Here is a 21,020-nt window from a genome sequence, read left to right on the forward strand (position 1 = left end):
GAATCTGGTTTCACGGGTTTGTTTGACTAGCATTTATACGAATTTTCTTACATGGCCATGTTCAGTGTTGGCCCAAGTCCCGTTTATGCAGTTTGGGGTGATGAGAAAGTTCTGGAAATGATCGTGGTGACAGCTGCCCAGCATTGTGAACGAACTTAATGGCACTGAATGTTCCTGAGAAATGGCAGAAATGGTCAGTGTTTTATGTGTGTTCTGCCACAGTAAAAAATAAGAAGAGTACGGACAGCAATGAGTGGAAAGTATTTTTGAGTTTTTCTAATGGAAAGAGGCACAGATAGCATTATGCATTCATATATTTCCTCAAGGTCGGGTCCTTTTTCTGGGAGCTTGGTCTTCTGAGCAGACTGGAGTGGACACGGCTGGTCTCTCCAGGTCCCTCTTTCTGCGTTTCCTCTTTCCTACGGATTCGTTCCGTTGTCGCCAAGGAAAGCCTCCAGGAAAGGGGCGGCTGGAACACAGGCCGTCAGTTCCCGCGCTGGCTGCCCGCCAGCATCACTGGGGTGTTTGCAGAGCCCCGTGGCCCAGGCTGCACCTCACACCAGATAAACCACAGTCTGTGCGAGCTCCCGAGGTGAGCCCGACGTTGGGTGCGGCCGGGGGGGTGCGGGGAACGCCTGCCCGAGGGGACACGCCGTCTGAGTCACTGAGCCTGGTGTTTGCCTGCTGACTTGCTCCCGTGTCTAAAGTCAGAGCACATCAAGGAAGATTATTCTTCCTTTTCCCTCAGACCCAGTTGTTTCACTCAGTGTCTTCTTGTGATTTGAGGAGCATCTTAAAAAAACTTTATGTATTTATTTGGCTGTGCTGGGCCTCACTTGCAGGATCAGATTCTTTTCGCTGTGGCCTGTGGGGTCTTGTTCCTCGACCAGGGATCAAACCTGGGCCCTCATGTTGGGAGTAGAGTCTTAGCCTCTTAACCTCAGGGAAGTCCCTCGAGGAGCTCCTTATATGGAAAGGATGGCCAGGCAGGGGCCTAGGTGCAATTTAGGACAAGAAACACTGACTTTAAAAATAAACATTGCAGAATCAAAACAAACAAGGGTCCTCACCCCCAGCATAGCTGATGGCTTTCTTCCTTTTTTGAAAAAAAGTAAATTACTATTTGGAATAATTTCAGGCTTAAGAGAACAGTTTCAAAGAAATTAAAGAGAATTCCCTTATACCCTTCACTGAGTTTCCTGCCATCATTAATATCTTACATCACTGAGGTACATTTGTCAAAACTAGGAAATTGACATCGGTACGCTGCTGGTAACTAAAGCGTGGATTTTATTTGGATTTCATCGGTTTTTCTGTTAATGTCCTTTTCTGGTTGTGGGCCCCTGTCCAGGATACCACAGCATTTAGTTGTGATTTTAAGGATTTAAAAAGCAAAAACTCAGCAGGGCTGTGAAGTCTTAGTTGCTTCTCCTGTCTTAAGTGGTTGGGGGTGCTGGATTTATGGTGCCTTGTTGACGCTTTCCTGCTGTGCTCTGAGAATCTGAACTCGTCTTGTCTCATTCATTCTTGACTTTCAGGACCTTACATCTGTGCTGTGTGTGTGCACGCGCATGCGCGCGCTCAGTTGTATCCGACTATCTCTGACCCCCGGGAATGTAGCCCGCCAGGCTCCTCTGTCCATGGGATTTTCCAGGCAAGAATACCGGAGCGGTTTGCCATTTTCTTCTGCAGGGGATCTTCCCGACCCGGGGATGGAACCCGGGTCTCCTGCATTTCGGGCAGATTCTTTCCCATCTGAGCCACCAGGGAAGCCCTCTATGCTCTATATGTTTTTATTCCCTCTTCCTTTCAGAAACTCCCTTTGGAGTGGCTGGAAATAACCCCCTCCCAACTCTGCAGTGTGTTTAGTTGGGGCCCCAGGACACGACATGGATCAGAGGCCCTGTTTAGTTAATGTTCCCTCCAGGCTGGTTCTGAGAAATGACCCAACAGCACAAGAATGGTGTTTTTTTTTTTCAAAAAGCCAAGATATTTGGAACCCATGTCTTAGATTAATTTCACCATCAGCCCATTTAACAGGATAGTCATATATTAAAGGTGAACAGATTTCTTGGCAAAGCCTTTTTGCCATAGGGTGTATCAAATCTAGTTTCTCTCTTGGGCTTTAAAGAGGATAAGTCAATTGAAGAGGATGTGGTAAATATGTTAATGAAGCCGTGAACCCGGTGGCTCCTCCCCTCCCCTGGATGTGCCTCCTTGACTTGATCCCAGGCAGTATGTTCTCTCAGTTCTCTCTCTTCCTCTGTGGTTGCTCTTTCTTTGTCTCCTTGGCTGCTTTCTCTTCTTTCCTTCCCAACTTCTTCAGGGTGGAGGGTCCCCAGGCTCAGTCCTGATTCCCCTCCCTCTCTTAATTAAGATCTCATCCAGTCTTGTGCTTTGACTAGCATCCGGAAGTGGCTAACTTGCAAATTGACCTCCCTAGCCCTGTCTCTTGAAATCCAGACTCGAACATGAGTTCAGTTCTCTACTAGACATCTCGGCTTGGCTGTCTGCTGGATGTGTCAAGTTCGGGACGTGGCAAACCAAATTCTTCCTGGGACACTGCTCCCGCAGCCTTCCTGCCTCATCACAGTCCTGGCTGCATCATCCATTCTCTGCCGCTGGGGCAGAAACCCTTGGAGTCATCCTCACGTGCTTGCTTGCTTTCACACAAACTGTTCATAAGGAAGTCCTGAAGATTCCACCTTGAAAATTTACCCAGAATCTAGCACTTCCCACCATTGTCACACTGCTACCAGCCCACTTTGGACCGCCATCACCTCCCACCTGGATCACTGGGTTCGTCTCTTAGTGCCCTCTGAAGCCAGAAGGATCCTTTTTTGTAATATTTATTTTTATTCATTCATTTATTTGGCTGAACCGGGTCCTAGTTAAGGCACTCGGGATATTTACTTGCAGCATGCAAACTCTTAGTTGTGGCATATGGGCCCTAATTCCTTAACCAGGGATTGAACCCAGGCCCCCTGCATGGGGAACGTGGAGTCTCAGTCACTAGACCCGTGGGGAAGTCCCCAGAAGGATCCTTTTAGAATAAATCAGATCATATCACTTCTCTGTTCAACATCCTCCAAGGACTTCCCCTGTCGTTCTGAGTAAACGCCGCTGTCGTCACTGTGGCCTGTGAGGTCTGTGCTCTCGGGCTCCTCACTGGCTGTCTGATCTTGTCTCTTCTTCCTCTTCTGTCCCTTGTTTGCTGAGCTGCAGCCGCAAGGCCTTTTCGTACCATCTCACCCCAGGGCCTTTGCACTGGCCGGTCCTCTGCCTGGAAGCTTGTTTCCCGGCTGTCAGCACGGTCAACTGCCTCACCTCCCAGAGACCTTTATCCAGGTGCCGCCTTCTCAAGGAGACTGCCCTGAGCCCCTCATAGAAACTGCATAACCCAACCCACCCCCCGATTCTCCTTACTTTGCTGTTTCTTTATTCTCTAGTGCTTGCCACTGCGGGACATACTGTAGGTGCTCATGTGTATTTCTTATTAACTGCCTGTCCCCTTCCACCCGACTGTGAGCTCAGTGGGGGCAGAGGTTCCGTCTCCCTTGTCTGTTGGTCTGTGCTAAAGAAGAGTGGCTGCCACACGGTCGTAGCGTGGTCGGTATTCATTGTGTGCATAAGTAATCAGGAACCATGGTAAAGGCCAGGAATGCAGATGATAGGAGTAGATCGGCAGCTGCTCATGTGTGAGAAGCCCAGACTTCTAGCCTTGCCTTGTGCCCAGGGCTGGACGTGTTTTTGTCTTATTTAATCTTTACAGGGATGCCAAGAGATGGCTACTCGTTGAACAGTGATAGAGACTAACCATAAAACGTTTAAATCAATTCTCCAAAGGCACACCTCTGGGAGATGACCCACCTCCAATTAGCTTTAAGTACTGTAGCCTCTAATAAACCTAGAGGAAATTGTGGAGGGGAGGGGTGGAGGGAGGTGGGGAGGTATATTTCTTTGTTAGCAATGCTCTTCTGTGAGTGTCCACATTTAATCTCAGCGTATTTGGTGGTAATTTCCAGATAAGAGAGGCTTTGAAGTGAAGTGAGGTGAAAGTCGCTCAGTCATGTCCAACTGTTTGCGACCCCATGGCCTATAGGGTCCATGGGATCCTCCAGAATACTGGAGTGGGTTGCCTTTCCCTTCTCCATGGGATCTCCCCAACCACGGATGGAACTCAGGTCTCCCGCATTGCAGGCAGATTCTTTACCAGCGAGCCACAAGGGAAGCCGCAGAGAGGCTTTGGCTGGTAGTTAATCCTGCATCTCCAGAAATGCAGCCTGGGTCCCGCTTTTTTCTTACTGTTTAGACCCAGATCTTTCTGTCCCTTTGGGAAGTGGAAGCCTGAATCGGGGCATCAGTCTAGGGGGAAGTTTGGTGGTTTCCAGTAGCCTTTTCCAGGACAACACAAGGACGTGGCCTTTGGGGAATGTAGGTAGAGTTCTCCTCCCACACGGGAGGGAGGCAGATGCTGCTGAGCCAGTGATGCATCTTTGGGATTCTTAGGAACTCAGCTGAGTGCAGGACACCCCCTCTGCCGTGCTGGGGTCCCTTGGGGGCCAGCCCATGCTTCCTGGATTCTTAGCAACTCAGCTGAATGCAGGACCCCCCCTCCGCCATGCTGGGGTCCCTTGGAGGCCAGCCCATGGCTCCTGGATTCTTAGCAACTCAGCTGAATGCAGGACACCCCCTCTGCCATGCTGGGGTCCCTTGGGGGCCAGCCCGTGGTTCCTGGACCCACTTCTAGGGCGTGTCTGCTTCTTGATGCTAGGGTGGTCCTTGTCCTCTGAGACTTGAGGCCCTCATCACCTGGCAGAGGCTGTTCTCAGGTGTCTGGCTGGATCTTGGGGCCTAGACTTGGCCCCCCAGGAGGAGGCCTGGTCTGAGCACGAAGCTGCTGTGTCTTCCCGCTCGGCCACTGAGTGAGTTTTCTTTGCTCTGTGATAAGTCACCACCAGCCTAGTGGCTCAGACAGCATGCATTGATGACCTCAGTTTCTCCAGCTGTTCTGGGTTCTTGGCCGTGGGCCTCGTGGGGCTGCCGCAGAGGTGTGGGCTGGGGCTGCGGTCTCATCAGGGGCTTGGCTGGGGAAGGCTGTGTGTCCAGGCTCCCTCTGGTGGTGGGCAGAATTTCATCTCCTAGGGCCGAGATGCCTGCTTCGTGCTGGCTGTTTGTTGCCCACACGGCACTCTCACTGCCCGGCAGCCAGCACAAGCGGTGTGTGGCTCACCACTGCTAAGATGGAGTTGTACAATGTCACGTCATCACGGGAGGGAACTTCCGTCCCTTTGCCTAGCTCTGTTTATTAGAAACAAGCCACAGGTCCTGCCCACTTGGAGGGATTGTAGGAAGGCATGAATGCCAGAAGGGGGGGTCACTGGGGTCACCTTAAGGCACATTCACTCAGGCAACCAGGTTACTGCCCCCCCTCCCGCCTGACCCCCAGAAGGAGCCCAGAAGTGCCCGCTGCCAGCGCTGTAGGCAAACGTCACACTTTTGTGGATTTGATGCTCATTTTCATAGGACTGGTGGCAAGGAGGGGGACTCTGCTGCCCATGCGGGCTTCCCAGGTGGCATGGCAGCAAAGAGTCCGCCTGCCAATGCAGGAGACGCGAGAGATGCAGGCTCCATCCCTGGGTCGGGAAGATGCCCTGGAGGAGGGCATGGCACCCCACTCCAGTATCCTTGCCTGGAGAACCCCAGGGACAGAGGAGCCTGGCGAGCTGCAGTCCCTGGGGTCGCAGAGAGTCGGGCATGACTGAGCACACACCTGTCTCGGGCCGGCACCTCCCCAAGTGTGACTTGAGAGCCGGGGTAGCCAGCATCGTTCCTCAGAGCCCTCAAGGGCCCTTGCCACCTCCCCTGCCCTGCAGCCACGCTTCAGAGTTCCGACCCTTTCATTTAAACTGTGGAGTTATTCCTCAAGGCAGGGGCGGGGGGCCTCTGAGCTACTCCCCTACTCCTCTGAAATGCATGGATTTGCTTCAAGTGACCAAAGACCAAGATGGGAGTTTTCATCTTTCATCTAGAATATTTGTAACAGTGCCGACTTTCGTCCCTCTTTTGTGCTTCTTTCAGTTCAGATGTAACTGAGTTAAGGCTCTGATGAAATGAACCAGAGCTGCCTTCCTCCTCAGAGTACTCTTGTTCCAGAACAAAAACTGGTAGCTAGTAGAGCCTGTACGAATGAATATTCCCTGGGACTGGGCCCTGAGTTGCTGAAAGAGGGACCCAGCTTCCCTCCTTTCATTCTGTGGCTGTTCTACAAACTGGAAACAATGTTGACTTTCTTGTTTTTTTGCTTTCTCACTGGAAGACTCTTTTTATCCTAGTTGATTTACAATGTTGTGTTGGTTCCAACAGGCACCAAAGTGATTTAGTTATTTCCTTAGATTCTTTTCCCTTCTAGATTAGAACAAAATATTGAATATTTACATTTTGTATACAGTAGTATGTGTCTGTTAATCACAAACTGCTAGTTTATCCCTCCTCATTCTATCCCTTGCTTTCCCCTTTGGTAACTATAGTTCCTTGTTTGTGAGGCTGTCTCTGTTTTCTAAGGAAGATCGTTTGTATGATTTTTTAATATTTCACACATGAGCGATAGTAACAATATTTATCTTTGTCTAATTTACTTTACCAAATATGATAATCCCTATGACACCACCCTTATGGCAGAAAGTGAAGCAGAACTGAAGAGCTTCTTGATGAAAGTGAAAGAGGAGAGTGAAAAAGTTGGCTTAAAGCTCAACATTCAGAAAACTAAGATCATGGCATCTGGTCCCATCACTTCATGGCAAATAGATGGGGAAACAGTGGAAACAGTGGCTGGCTTTATTTTGGGGGGCTCCAAAGTCACTGCAGATCATGATTGCAGTCATGAAATTAAAAGATGCTTACTCCTTGGAAGAAAAGTTATGACCAACCTGGACAGCATATTAAAAAGCAGAGACATTACTTTGTCAGCAAAGGTCCATCTAGTGAAGGCTATGGTTTTTCCAGTAATCATGTATGGATGTGAGAGTTGGACTATAAAGAAAGCTGAGCACCGGGGAATTGATGCTTTTGAACTGTGGTGTTGGAAAAGACTCTTGAGAGTCCCTTGGACTGCAAGGAGATCCAACCAGTCCATCCTAAAGGAGATCAGTCCTGGGTGTTCATTGGAAGGACTGATGCTGAAGCTGCAACTTCAATACTTTGGCCACCTGATGGGAAGAGTTGACTCATTTGAAAAGACCCTGATGCTGGGAAAGATTGAAGGCAGGAGGAGAAGGGGACAACAGAGGTTGAGATGGTTGGATAGCATCACCGACTCAATGGCCGTGGGTTTGGGTAAACTCCAGCAGTTGGTGATGGACAAGGTGGCCTGGTGTGCTGCAGTCCATGGGGTCGCAAAGAGTCGGACACGACTGAGCAACTAAACTAACTAATAATTAGTGATGTTGAGTATCTTTTCATGTACCTGTTGGCCATATGGATGTCACCTTAAGAGAAACGCCTATTTGACTTATGTTCAGTGATCACTGTTTTCCACTCTAGTCATTTAAAATGTCAGTGGGTATTTGTAAATATTCTTGTACCAGCTGATGTCCCCATGTGACAGCAACTGGAATCTCACATCCAAGGACTTTCCTTCTCCGATTCCTGTCTTTGTTGTCTGAGACCCCCACAGGATGCACATGACGGTGTGTTGACCAAGTCTTCTCTTTTAAAAGTCTGGAATCTTCTGCTTTAGTTCCTCTTAGCCTGTCTTTTGTTCAGAGCACAGTGAGAATAACCCTGGGGAGAAGAACACGGGGGGAAAAAGGAACATGAATCTAACCTCTGGTGAAGTTTTAAGGTGAGAAGGGAGGGGGTTCAGAATTGGTTGATTCTTTCATAATTAGTTTATTCCAGCGTAGCCAGTTTGGAATCATCTGATTGTTTTATGTATCAGAAGTACGACTCTCAGTCTGTCCCCCAAAAGGATTTGTTAATGGGGAAATTAAAATCAAAATAAGTTATTGACACTTGCTTACCTAATCACAGTTGCACATGTGGGGAAATCCAAATCCTCTTTAACTTTTCCACTTTTGAATTTAGAGTTTTTAAAATTTTGGTTTTATTTTTTTTTAATCATTTATCTATTTGTGGCCATGCTGGGTCTTTGTCGCTGCATGGGCTTCTCTGGGGTTGCGTTTCTCTGGCTGTGGAGGGCGGGGCTGCTCTCCAGGCACAGTGCAGGGGCTCCTCTTGTGGAGCGTGGCTTCTAGGGCTCGCGGACTTCAGTAGTTGCCACACGTGGGCTCAGGACTTGAGGCTCCCGGGCTCTGGGGCATGGACTCAGTAGTTGTAACTCATCGGTTTAGTTGCTCTGAGGCACGTGGGATCTTCCCAGACTAGGGATCGATCCCGTGTCTCCTGCATTGGCAGGCAGAATCCACTCAGCCACCAGGGAGGTCCTGAGTTTAATTGTTCATGGCAGCATAAATCGCTTTGAATGATATGTAAGACTCCTAGAAACTCGTCTTAAAATAGTGTAGCCAATAGGCATGCAGAAATCGTTTGCTTGTGGGTTATGTGTGTCGCAGGAGTTCAGCGTGGAGGTGCCTGTCGGGGTACCCCGGCTCTCACGGGGCGGCCACAGCCCCTCCGTGGTAGGGACCCTCCTGAGTGGGCGAGGAGGGCCCTGCCCTGCCCTTGGCCTTGGAGAGGCGCTATGCACGTGGCGTGAGCCCTGGGGAGCCTGGCCCTGGTCTCCCAGTCCTGCTCCCCCCGAGGAGAGGGCCCAGTCCGTGGACCTGTGGCTGCCGTCCACTTCCTGTGGTCTGCTGTCCCGCTGGGCCCACCAGTCCACTTCCATTTCTGACCACCACGTGGCTCCCAGGAGTCCCTCGCCCCTGAGTGTCATCCTGGGGTCCCTCAAAGGAGCGGCGTGAGTGATGGGGTTTCCCTCTGGTGGCCGCTTGCTGCTGAGTGTGCCGAGTGTTGGGTCACGTGTGTGTGTGAGTGGTGGGGACAGGGAAGCAGCCTGCCGTCCGCAGGGCATGTGGCTGCCTCTGTCTTGATGCAGGGCTGAAGGTGTTTGCCGCAGGCAGCCTTCACGTCCGCTCTTGCCCTCAGATGCCTGCTTCAGTCGCCTTGGAGTCTCTCTGTTTTTCTGAATTGAAGTGTGGTTGATTTACAGCATCACGTTAGTTTCAGGTGTATAGCAAGGTGATTCAGCTATATATATATATATTCTTTATTGCACATGCATGCACATGGGAGACTCATTTGTGGTACACAGCCGTACATGTATGTGTCATGCATGTACAAAGTGCCCTTTTCTTTTCTGTGAGGTGGCCCCATGTGTCGCCCTGGCCTCCTGAGCTGAGGACTTCTCTGGGCCCTTCCGCTAAGGATACGGGGGGCTTCCGGAGAAGACCCGCTCTGGGAGGAGGCTGGCTGCAGCCCCCCACATCCACTGCACCCAGGGAGGCCAGTCTGAGGCCCCGGTGCCTGGCCCCCCACCTGTCAGAGCCATGGAGAGCCAAGAGTGTTCTCAGTGAGAGGGCTTTGGGAGGAGAGAACCAGGAAAGAACACGAAGCCGGAACGTTTCCCAGAAGAAAAGCAAAGTCACGCAGACCTGCCCGCCCCATCGCCTGTCCTGCACAGAGCAAGCTCAGCCCCGGTGGCAGAGACTAGGCGGCTCACGCGGCCCACATTGCTGCCCTGACAGCCCGTTACACACGGGCTGTGTGTGCATATATGTGTGTGTGTGCATATATGTGTGTGTGTGCATAGTATGGGCTTCGCTGGTGGCTCAGGCATAGAGGATCTGCCTGCAACGTGGGAGACCTGAGTTCAATCCCTGGGTTGGGAAGATCCCCTGGAGGAGGGCCTGGCAACCGCCTCCAGTATTCTTGCCTGGAGAATCCCCATAGACAGAGGGGCCTGGTGGGCTACAGTCCAGAGGGTTACAAAGAGTCAGACATGTGTATATGTGTATACATACATACGTGTTCTTTTTCAGATTCTTTTCCTCTGTGGATTATTGCAAGATGTTGAGTCGAGTTCTCTGTGCTGTGCAGTAGGTCCTTGTTGGTTATCTGTTATATAGATGTGTATATGTTAATCCCAAACTCCTAATTTACTAATTTACAACCCTCCCCGCACGCCTTATAGTCTTTCTTTAATGCATTTTTAGTTTTGATAGATTTTGCCAGATTGCCCTCTGGAGGGGTTGAACTCTTTAAAAAATCTTTTCCAAATTATTTTTAAAATTTCTGAGTGACACATGAATATTTTCTCTTCCAAAAAAAAGTGAAAAAATTAGCGATCCAGCCAGAGTCCTTTTGGGTCGCCAGTGGCGTCCACACCCAGCTCCCTCCCAGGCCATCCGCGTCCTCCAGGGTCACTGCTGTCCGCGGGTGTGGGTTCGCCTGCATCTTAGTGGTTCTGTTTCTGTGCCCTGCGGGCGGAAGCCAGCAACGGGAAACAAACGTGACTGGAGTGTGCGTGAGTGAGGGTGCGTGTGAGTGCGTGAGTGTGCGTGAGTGCATGTGAGTGTGCGTGTGTGAGTGCGTGAGTGCGTGTGAGTGAGACAGTGTGTGAGTGCACGTGAGTGCATGTGAGTGTGTGTGAGTGTGTGTGAGTGCGTGAGTGTGCGTGAGTGCATGTGAGTGCATGAGTGCGTGAGTGTGTGAGTGCGTGTGAGTGAGTGCATGTGAGTGCATGAGTGTGTGTGAGTGCATGACTGCATGTGAGTGCGTGAATGCATGTGAGTGTGTGTGAGTGTGAGTGCGTGTGAATGTGTGTGAGTGCATGAATGCGTGTGTGTGAGTGCGCATGAGTGCATGTGTGCTTGTTTAACAGACAAGCCAGGCTGTACTGAACTCGTCGTTCCATAATGATGCGTTTTCGTCATAGAGGTTTTTCCGTGATGTAGACCCCTCTCCCTCTATATTATTTGAGTTTTTTACCATCAGTTATTTTTTGGAAACTGCCTTTTCGGTGATTCGTTGAAGGGAAAAAATTAGGATTTCATTGAACATCCCAGTGATTTTTAAGAAATACATATATATATATATATATATATATATATATATATATAGTGCAAAATCTTGATGTGTGTATGTATTTCTCTTTTCAGATCTCAGAACGCTGATCTTCACAATGAAGGCTACATCTTGGAATTAGATTGCTGTTCTTCCCTAGACCACCTGACGGACCAGAAAATCCTCCCAGAGTTCATTAAGAAGGTCAGTGCTGCAGTCGATGGACCGTGGGGTGGGTTGGCTGGGCGTTTGCCCGGGTGAACTGCGGGTGGGCCTCGGTCCCGGGCCTGCTCTAACCTGGGGCTTCGGGAGGCCTCGCAGGGGCCGCCCCTTCCTGCTCAGGCTGCCCCTGACCCTGAAGCAAGGTGGCTTCCTGCCCCCCAGGATGCCAGACCCTGCCTTTTTAAGGCTGGAGTGGTATTAATAGCTGGCAGGCCTGCTGGCCCCATGACCAGGAAGCCCTTCAAATCCTCAGGGCGGTGTGAGCCCCCAGCTCCCAGCTCCCGCTCGCCCTGTGGGTCTTCACTGCCACGAGCCTCCTTCCGTCCCTAGAGTGAGCAGGAACGTGCCACCGTCCAGCAACCACGAGCGTGCGATCATCCTGGGGAAAACTGCCTCGTTGCAGGGGCTTCATTTCCTGCCCAGAATCGTGTCTGGTTTTGCACTTCTGTTTGGGCCGTGTGAGGTTTCCTGCTTAATTGCAGGGTGCACTCAGTTTCCGTATGCTGACATCTACATAGGAGGAATGTCCTTGCCCAAACTGGGGTAAAGTTCATCGCTTAATGCTCACCTTCTCCTCCCTACCCAGTCTTCCAAGATGATTGGCAGTTCCCCATCCTGTTGAGGGGATTAGGATTTGTTTGAGATACAATTAGTCAATTGTTGTTGATGTTCAGTCGCTCAGTCATGTCTGACTTTCTGCGACCCCATGAACCACAGCACACCATGCCTCCCTGTTCATCACCAACACCCGGAGTTTCCTCAAACTCATGTCCATTGAGTCGGTGATGCCATCCAACCATCTCATCCTCTGTCGTCCCCTTCTCCTCCTGCCCTCAATCTTTCCCAGCATCAGGTTCAGGGTCTTTTCCAGTGAGTCAGTTCTTTGCATCACATGGCCAAAGTATTGGAGTTTCAGCTTCAGCATCAGTCTCTCCAATGAATATTCAGGACTGATCTCCTTTAGGATGGACTGGTTTGATCTCCTTGTACTCCAAGGGACTCTCAAGAGTCTTCTCCAATACCACGGTTCAATCAAAAGCATCAGTTCTTCGGGGCTCAGCCTTCTCTGTGGTCTCACATCCATACACGACTACTGGAAAAACCATAGCTTTGACTAGATGGACCTTTGTCGGCCAAGTAATGTGTCTGCTTTGTAATACGCTGTCCAGGAGCAAGCGTCTTTTAATTTCATGGCTGCAGTCGCGATCTGCAGTGATTTTGGAGCCCAGAAAGATAGTCTGTCATTGTTTCTCTCATTTCCCCATCTGTCTGCCAGTTGATTGGTGAATTAGTGAATTAGTCAACTAGTGAATTTATTAGTAAATATCGTAGTCGGTCAGCATTGGGCCAGAAATGGTACGGTGTGCTGGGATGCAGAGGATAAAATTGTCATGGTTTCTGCCCTCACGTCCTCACAAGGGGGGAAGCCCTTCTGAATACGAGTGATGAGCCTGAGCAGCAGGGAAGCGGCAGAGACCCAGAGTGGTGTGGGGTCAGGGCAGTGCGTCAGGTGGAGAGGGCAGGATGAGGTCTGATGGGGCTGCAGAGGGCTGGGGCGGGGCGGGAAGCGGGGCGAGGCTGGCAGGGGGCCTCCCAGCAACGCGAGCAGCTGGTGTGAGGGTCAGAGCAGAATGAAAGGAAGATCGGGGCCTTCTGCAAGAAAGGGGCCGTGAGAGGTGGGAGGACAGGCTAGGACTCAGCTGTGAAAGCAGCGAGAGTCGTGGAGAGTTCGGCAGAAGAGGGAAAGGATTGGGTGGTTCCTTTCCACAGCCAGTGACTCTGGGTTTTTTATTCGGGGGGGTCACTCCCTGCCTCCCTCCCTTCAGCCTTGTTGAGTGTTCAGGCTCCTCAAGCCCAGGGAATCATCACTCAGGTGTGGTGGGAGCCAAGACCTACAGCCCAGGAATCAGATGACCTCTTTGGTCAGACATTTGGGTAATTTTACTTGGACAATGGAAAATTTCTTCTGCTCTGCTTAGAATTTTGATCATTACTTAAGAAATGGGAGGAAGAGCAGTTTTTGTTCACACGTGCATAAGCCTGAGAACACGGGTGCTTTTGTAACTCTGGGAGATGTCCGTATAAATAGAGCCATCTTCTTTGGATTTGCTGTGAATGATTTGTCCTCATAAACTTGGTGGGGACCTTCTAGAGGTGGAATTTCCCCATCATCTGAGTCCTGGGGAAAAACGGTTGTGGAAATGGTTTTGTAATGAGGACTCAGATGCTTAAGAGTATTTGAGGGCAAGTTGGTAGGATGGGGCATACGTTCTGGCCATACCATACAACAGGCTCTTTTAAAAACGCGTGGTTTGGCACTTTTGTCTCAACCCAGCCAGACCCTTGCAGGACGGACCCTCTGCCTCATGGCCATACCAGCTGCCGAGCATTGTGGCGGGCGGGCACCCAGCTGCCATGTGTCTCTAGTGCCCGCAGGTGGGCATCTGTCCAACAGGATAGAACCTCAGAGTTATGACTGGTATGCCCCGGAAGACGTCGGCTACTCGTGGCTTAATTTTTACTTTCGTCCCACCGTTCTGTCCCCTCCAACTGACTGCGTGTGGGGAACAGTATCTCCTGGTTTGATCAGTATTCAGTTAGATCAGTCATTGACTCCTGCTCCTTCTGTGTTTTCATAAGAATTCTGTTATTAGCATGTAAAATTTTTTTAATTTATTTTTTTAATGAAGTATAGTTGATTTGCCATATCATGTTAGTTTCAGGTGTACAATGCAGTGATTCGGTTATACATATATATACTTACTTACATACGTGTATGTATATGTCTATATATTCTTTTTCAGATTCTTTTCCCTTACAGGTTTTTACAAAAAATTCAGTATAGTTCCCTGTGCTACACAGTAGGCCCTTATTGTTTAGGTATTTTATATATAGTCGTGTGTATATGTTAATCCCCAAATCCTAAGTTATCCCTCCCCTTCTCCCCGCTTTCCCCTCTGGTAGCCCTAAGTTTGTTTTCTGTGTCTGAGGGTCTCTTTCTGTGTTGGAAATAAGCTCGTCTGTATCTTTCTCTAGATTCCACATGTAAGTGATGTCGTATGATGTCTTGTCTGTCTGTCTGACCTCACTTAGTGTGACAATCTCCGTACCCTTCTTTTTTAACACTTTGCAGATGATACACTCTCGAAGCCCACTGGGCCATCATGCCCCTGCCTTCCCAGTACCCCTGGTTTTTTCAAATAAACCTGCCCGGGTTCAGGCAGACTGGACCAACGTGCACGCTTGGGAGGCATGAGGTTTCCCGTAACTGGTCTCCAGCTGTGTCCCGGAGTCCCTGGCCCCTGTTTCTCTCAATGGAGACGCAGTCCGGGGTCGTGGTCAGCACAGTGAGGGGAAGCCCCCAGCCCACCCTGGACTGCCAGGTGTGGAGGTGGCCTCGCCGACTGTCCCTGCCCCGTCTGTGGCTAGGGGCTCCCCCGGGAGGGTCCGGCCCATCTTGCTGTCGGTAGCGGCTGCGGCTCTGGTTTTTAGGCCTGTGACCATGGCAACCAGGAGGAGCAGGACGAGACGATGGGACTGGGCCCCACCTTCTGCTCCTGTTTCATGTTGCTGGACGTGATTTCTCAGGAAAACACCGCCTCTGGTGCAGCAAAGAGACGGGCGTGGGGGCTCTCTGCGGGGCCAACAGCTGTTCCATCTGATGGCAGGATTTCACACGGGCGTGAAATTTGTCTGTCATCACACGGGAGGAAGACCACAGGAGTTCCCTGGGAAGAAAGGTAGTAAAAAAAAAAAAGTATTTGTGTGTTTTCAGTAAATATTTGATGAATGGCTTGGTACACACACACACACACACACACACACACACACACACACACACACACACACACACACACACACACACACACACACACACACACACACACACACACACACACACACACACACACACACTGAAGACACTTGTTAATTGCCATTCACTTAGGCCAAGATGAAGCTGTGTCTCTGGCGGCTACTGCCTACAGCCGTTCCTTTTTATCTGGGTCATTATTTTGTGTGAAATAATGGCTTCTGTTCTCATGACAAGTAGATCCATCTTGCGATGAGATGGTAATTAACTCATTTTTGTCGCTGTGCCATCACCCAGGAGAAGCTCATCTCCTTCTCCGCACAGTAGGATTAAACTCAGAACGACTCGAATTTTTTCTTTAAGAACAATGCCTCAGTATTGTTTTTCCATTGTAAATGAGCAGCACCTTTGGATAGAGGACATAGATAGAGGGAGGTGAAGGACAGCTCATTATTTTCCACAATTAGGGCAAATAAAGCCATTTGTACCTGCGTCGTGTGAAATGAGCTGAAGGTGCCAGGATTCACAGCCCCCCTCGCCACGATTTTGCACAGGGGGTGAAGCGAGCAGGTGTAAAGATGACTCTTCCTTTCCGTGTGGCCTAATGGCGTTCTGGGCACTTTGGCTGATGGAATTAAATCTGGGCTACAGGGTTGTGTTCTTCCTCTCGTATTCCGCTGTGCTCCATGCAACCGGCCCCTTATGTGAATTATTTATTATGGACCGCAGAACATTTAAGATGCAGATTTATGGGCAGACTTGGAGAAAATGTGTTTTCCAAGTCCTAGAACCAAGTGCTTGAGAGACAGGGCTGTGGAGCTGGGAGAGCGTCAGCGCTGCCTCCTTCCTTTGAAACCAGGGCTCAGCTCGCCAGGTCATCCCGGGGCCTGTTCTGTGTGGCGGGCGGGTCTGCGGGACCCTTCGGGGACTCCCTGTCCTTGAGTTCCCCGAGGATTGTAGAGCAGATGGGGTGATGTAGAACGAGGCGCCCACGGCTTCATCTTCAGAGGACTTTGCATTCTTCGGGGCTTCCTGGGAAAGTGCCTGGGTGTTTGGAAAGCACTTGAAATGTTGCAGAGTCGTTGTGCATAGTTTCTAGCTTGGGTTGCATGGTATTTGCATCCCAGGGGCCACACTGGCAGGGATGTCTCCTTTCTTGATGGAGCTGGAGAGGGCGGGGCTTCGTCTCAAGCTGGGACTGCAGAGATGAGCCTGGTTATCGTCTGTGGTGGGGAGTGCGGGGTGTTCGGGGCTCCAGCCGGGGGCCTGGGGGCTGGGATTGACGACGGCTCTGAGTGGTGAGTGAGGAACGCTTGCAGAGGGGAGCGGCCAGGTGGACAATGCTGTTGCTGGTGTGGACGGAGGTGTGGAAGGAAGGCTCAAGGCTGAAAACGGGCCACGACCGGCCTGGCCAGAGTGTAGGATGGACAGGGGGGAAGAAGCCTGTTCTGTGCGTGGTGCTCTTGGTTATGGGGAAGGGACCCTGCTCACTGCCCAGTGTGGGGTGGGGTGGGGAGGGCGGTCCTTGCTCTGAAGGTGCAGGAAGGGCCTGGAGGCTCGGGCCCAGGAGCAGGGACTCCCCTGGGGATGGAATAAGGGGGAAAGAGGAAACGGTCTCTGCATTCCGTGCTGCTGGCGTCTACCTATGTGTCTGTAGGTTGACTGAGTTTTACCTGAGGCTTGACTCCGCAGAGGGAAGCCCCCAGATGCAGACCCCGTGCTGAAGGGCTGTGACCAGCACGCTCTCAGTTCCCGTCTCTTCTGTCTGAAGGCCTGTCCCCACCTTATGGGAAAGAAACAAAGGCATAGTTTGCTTGGAGTTACCCCAAAAAGGAGTGGGCTGGGACTCAGTCTGGTCCAGGGGCCGCACTGCAAGCCCTGGGCCCTGCTGCCTCCTCTGGGGAGCCCTTGGGGCCCGAGAGGGTGCCGTCTGAGCCCCGAGTGGGGGTGGACTTGGGGGCAGCTGGGTGTCCCTGTGTCTGGTACATGGGGATAGACTTTGGAGCAACTTGAGGGCGTCTCCTCGGGCAAGGCTGGGGTTCTATGCTTGGCTACCTTGGGGAAACAGTCTCACCCCTGCCCTTGACCCCCACCAGATGTCAGGGCCTCACCCCTAGGCCTCAGCTTCCGCCTCTCTTTCCCAGATTCACTCCTTTTATGATGAACCTGCAGGATCTAGTGATTGATGCTCAGAACAGGGTGTTGGTTCTCACTGAACCACGGAGCCTTTAGAACCTCGACACGGGGGAAAGGGAGGCGGGCCCTGCCAGGTCCTGGGGGGCACACCTCAAGGTCGGAAACCAGGGAGCAGGGGGCACCTCGGGGTCAGAACCCAGGGGGTGGGGGGCCCTGGGGGTGGGGAACCAGGGACCTGGATTAAACTGCAGGCGTTGTCCTTTGGCGAATGTGCTACTTCCGTCTTGTTCTAGAGAAGTCGACAGACGCTTCAGATCTCAGTGGTTCCTTTTAATGAAGCGTGGTATGCCAGATCCCCGGGACTATGAAACTTCGCCTGTGGTATCTAAGTGACTCACCGTTTCTTCTGAGTGATTGTTGAGTATTCCAGGCTTCATTTCTCCAAGTGCTGCGCGGCATCTAATTTTAATTAGTGCGAGATGCCGACCCAGAGTGAAAGGGAAATTATGTTAAAAAGCTGCCGTGTCCTCACCGTTCCCCTACCTGCTCTGAAACCTGGGGAATCATGACGTTTTTCGAAGGCTGCCTTGGCAGGATGGGGTGTGTGGTTCGAGCCACGAGGGTACCCTCGGCGTGGAGGGAGGTTGGCCGGGGACGGGGTGTCCTGTTCACCATTGTGTCTCCAAAACATAGTGCGTATTTGTCATGCGATCAAACCAATGTGAAGCGGGCAGCAGAGCTGTATCATCGAGACTCTGTGTCGTAGAAGGGGTGGAGGCTGACGTGATGCTAGGTGACTGGAGAGGTCTTGGGGGGGGTCTTCCGTGATGATGAGGGCCACGCGGCCCCAAGGAGCCGTTCGGGACAGGAGGCAACAAGGTTGGCGATGGGTGTGCGGCCGCTGAGGGGCCGGGGAGCCCGGGACCCTCATGGGAACGTTCCAGAAGGCAGCTGGAGCTCGGGAAAAGGCGGCAAACGGGGATCTGGCCAACCAAGGGCAGGTGAGTCACGGGGGAAGCGGTTCGGGGGGTCATCCGGGGGCACGTGCCCCCCTCCCGTGGGCCCGCACCTTGCCACCTCAGCGCACAGCTACCTCGTGGAGGAGACAGAGCCAGGATCTCCTGAGGTTTCCTGTGGCATGGCTGGCTGGTGGGTTGGCTTTACTTTAGAGACGTGGGTGAGGGTTTTGATTTTCTGATTGGGAAGTCTCTTGGTTTCTCCATGTGAGGAGGTAGATCCGTCAAAGAACTACAAGAAGATCCTGGCCCAGGATTTCTCGGATCCTCTGTGGTGGAGGGCCGGGTTTTCTTTCTGTGTTCGGTTTTCTCCAGTCTGTTGACGCGCGACGCCTCTGTGGGATGCAGCGGCGGTGAGGAGCTGGAGAAGGGTCTTGACGCTCCCTCTGGTTTCCTGTTCCCGTCTCGACTCAGGCTGGCAGCAGACAGTTGTGCGGTGCGAGTTCGCTCGTCTTGGCAGAGGAAAGAGGGGAGAGCTCCGGGGAGGAGCCAGAGGAGAAGGAAAAGGAGCTTTTAGAAGAAGCAGGGGCAGGAAGGGAAGGGACCGGGGGCACCGCAGCGGCAGGAGAGGGGTCCCGTTGGAACTCACTTCGGGGGCCGGCCCACGGGCTCCGGCCACTGGAGGCCACTCCTAAATCGTACACGAGCAGTTCTGAAGGATGCACCAGGCAGAGGCCCCTCTGCCGTGGGTTTACAAGTAAGTTTAGAGGACCTCCCTGGCAGTCCAGTGCCTAAGACTCTTCACTTCCAACGCAGGGGGCGCAGCTGCGATCCCCGGTCAGGGAGCAAGGATCCCACTTCCTGAGGGGTGTGGCCAAAAAATAAATACATAAAAATAAAATAACAGCCCCCCCCACCGAAAAGGGGGCTTCCCTTGTGGCTCAGACTGTTAAGAATCTGCCTGCTAAGCGGGAGACTTGGGTTCAATCCCTGGGTGGGGAAGATCCCCTGGAAGAGGGCATGGCAACCCACTCCAGTATATTGGCCTGGAGAAGTCCATGGACAGAGGAGCCTGGAAGGCTACAGTCCATGGGGTTGCAAAGAGTCGGACATGACTGAGCGACTAAGCACATAGCCAAAAAGAGTAAGTTTGGAAGGAGAGAAAGAGTGGTCAAGATAGGGCCCAGCTCTAAGATATTCTTGTTAGGTTGTTTCTAATAGGTGGTTTGAGCATCTGTAAAAGCTGAGAGGTAGAGAAAAGTTGATGAAGTCGCAGGTGATAGAGGGAAGGCAGGTCCGAGGTGAGCTGAGCAGCACGTGGGACACCCTGTGTTAGGTGTTAGGGGGCTGGGAGGCCAGCCCGGGGGCTCCTGCAGGTGAAGCCTGGCTCCCATAGCTGCCGAAACAGGTCCCAGAGGGAGTCTGCGATAGACAGGTTGGGATGACCACCAGGTGTGGGCTTCCAGTGCCTCTGAACCATGCTTACAACAGACGGCCCTGTTCCTCTGGGCTGGTGGGGGGGACCAAAAACACTGAAGATCTGAGCAACTTCCTGCTAGGCCATCACTTCTTGATGCATGCTCCTCCTGCAACATCCATTGGAAAAAGAGGTTCTTCAGTCCAGAGGGTTTGGGAAACAGGCCTGGTGTAAGCCCTCCTGCGGGTTCTGATGCTCCTTAGGAAGAGTCAAGGCTCTGACAAGGTCTGCAATACTTAGCTTAACCTGCTTACTTAGCTTAATTGGGTATTTCTCAAAGGTCATTTAAGAACTTTACCCTTGCTTCTCTTTCTCCCCAAATACCTCCTTATATCATGGTGCATGCTGGCAAAACTGTTCCAAGTCAACAAGGAACTCATGGAGCACTTACAGACCATGGAATGGATGGTTAATGGGTGGTTATAGGTGGTCAGCAGGTGGCAGGTGTGGTCTCCTCTCTTTTTACAGTGACTCCTAATACTAATTGTCTCCTTTGCATAGAACTGTCCTAAGACCACTGTAGAAAATTCTGAAAGAGATGGACATACCAGACCACCTGACCTGCCTCTTGAGAAACCTGTATGCAGGTCAGGAAGCAACAGTTAGAACTGAACATGGAACAACAGACTGGTTCCAACTAGGAAAAGGAGTACGTCAAGGCTGTATATTGTCACCCTGCTTATTTAACTTAGATGCAGAGTACGTCATGAGAAACGCTGGGCTGGAGGAAGCACAAGCTGTAATCAAGATTGCTGGGAGAAATATCAATAACCTCAGATATGCAGATGATACCACCCTTATAGCAGAAAGTGAAGAAGAACTAAAGAGCCTCTTGATGAAAGTGAAAGAGGAGAGTGAAAAAGTTGGCTTAAAGCTCAACATTCAGAAAACTGAGATCGTGGCATCTGGTCCCATCACTTCATGGGAAATAGATGGGGAAACAGTGGAAACAGTGTCAGACTTTATTTTTCTGGACTCCAAAATCATGGCAGATGGTGACTGCAGCCATGACATTAAAAGACGCTTACTCCTTGGAAGGAAAGTTATGACCAACCTAGACAGCATAAAAAGCAGAGACATTACTTTGTCAGCAAAGGTCCATCTATCTAGTCAAGGCTATGGCTTTTCCAGTAGTCATGTATGGATGTGAGAGTTGAACTATAAAGAAAGCTGAGCGCCGAAGAATTGGTGCTTTTGAACTGTGGTGTTGGAGAAGACTCTTGAGAGTCCCTTGGACTGCAAGGAGATCCAACCAGTCCATCCTAAAGGAGATCAGTCCTGGGTGTTCATTGGAAGGACTGATGCTGAAGCTGAAACTTCAATACTTTGTCCACCTGATGTGAAGAGCTGACTCCTTGGAAAAGACCCTGATGCTGGGAAAGATTGAGGGCAGGAG

General features: G+C 51.2%; 1 protein-coding gene across 2 annotated transcripts in view; it reads left to right on the forward strand.

Annotated features, from left to right (window-relative positions):
* The window catches only part of RFTN1 (raftlin, lipid raft linker 1), a 212,642-nt gene that overhangs the window by 105,915 nt on the left and 85,707 nt on the right, over positions 1-21,020 (forward strand). For both annotated transcript variants that reach the window (XM_043873589.1, XM_043873588.1), the window contains exon 4: positions 11,118-11,226. In XM_043873589.1, coding sequence (XP_043729524.1) covers positions 11,118-11,226 — 109 coding nt within the window. The remainder of the gene's footprint in view (positions 1-11,117; positions 11,227-21,020) is intronic.

Source organism: Cervus elaphus, chromosome 19 (assembly GCF_910594005.1).
Source record: "Cervus elaphus chromosome 19, mCerEla1.1, whole genome shotgun sequence".
Classification (NCBI taxonomy): domain Eukaryota; kingdom Metazoa; phylum Chordata; class Mammalia; order Artiodactyla; family Cervidae; genus Cervus; species Cervus elaphus.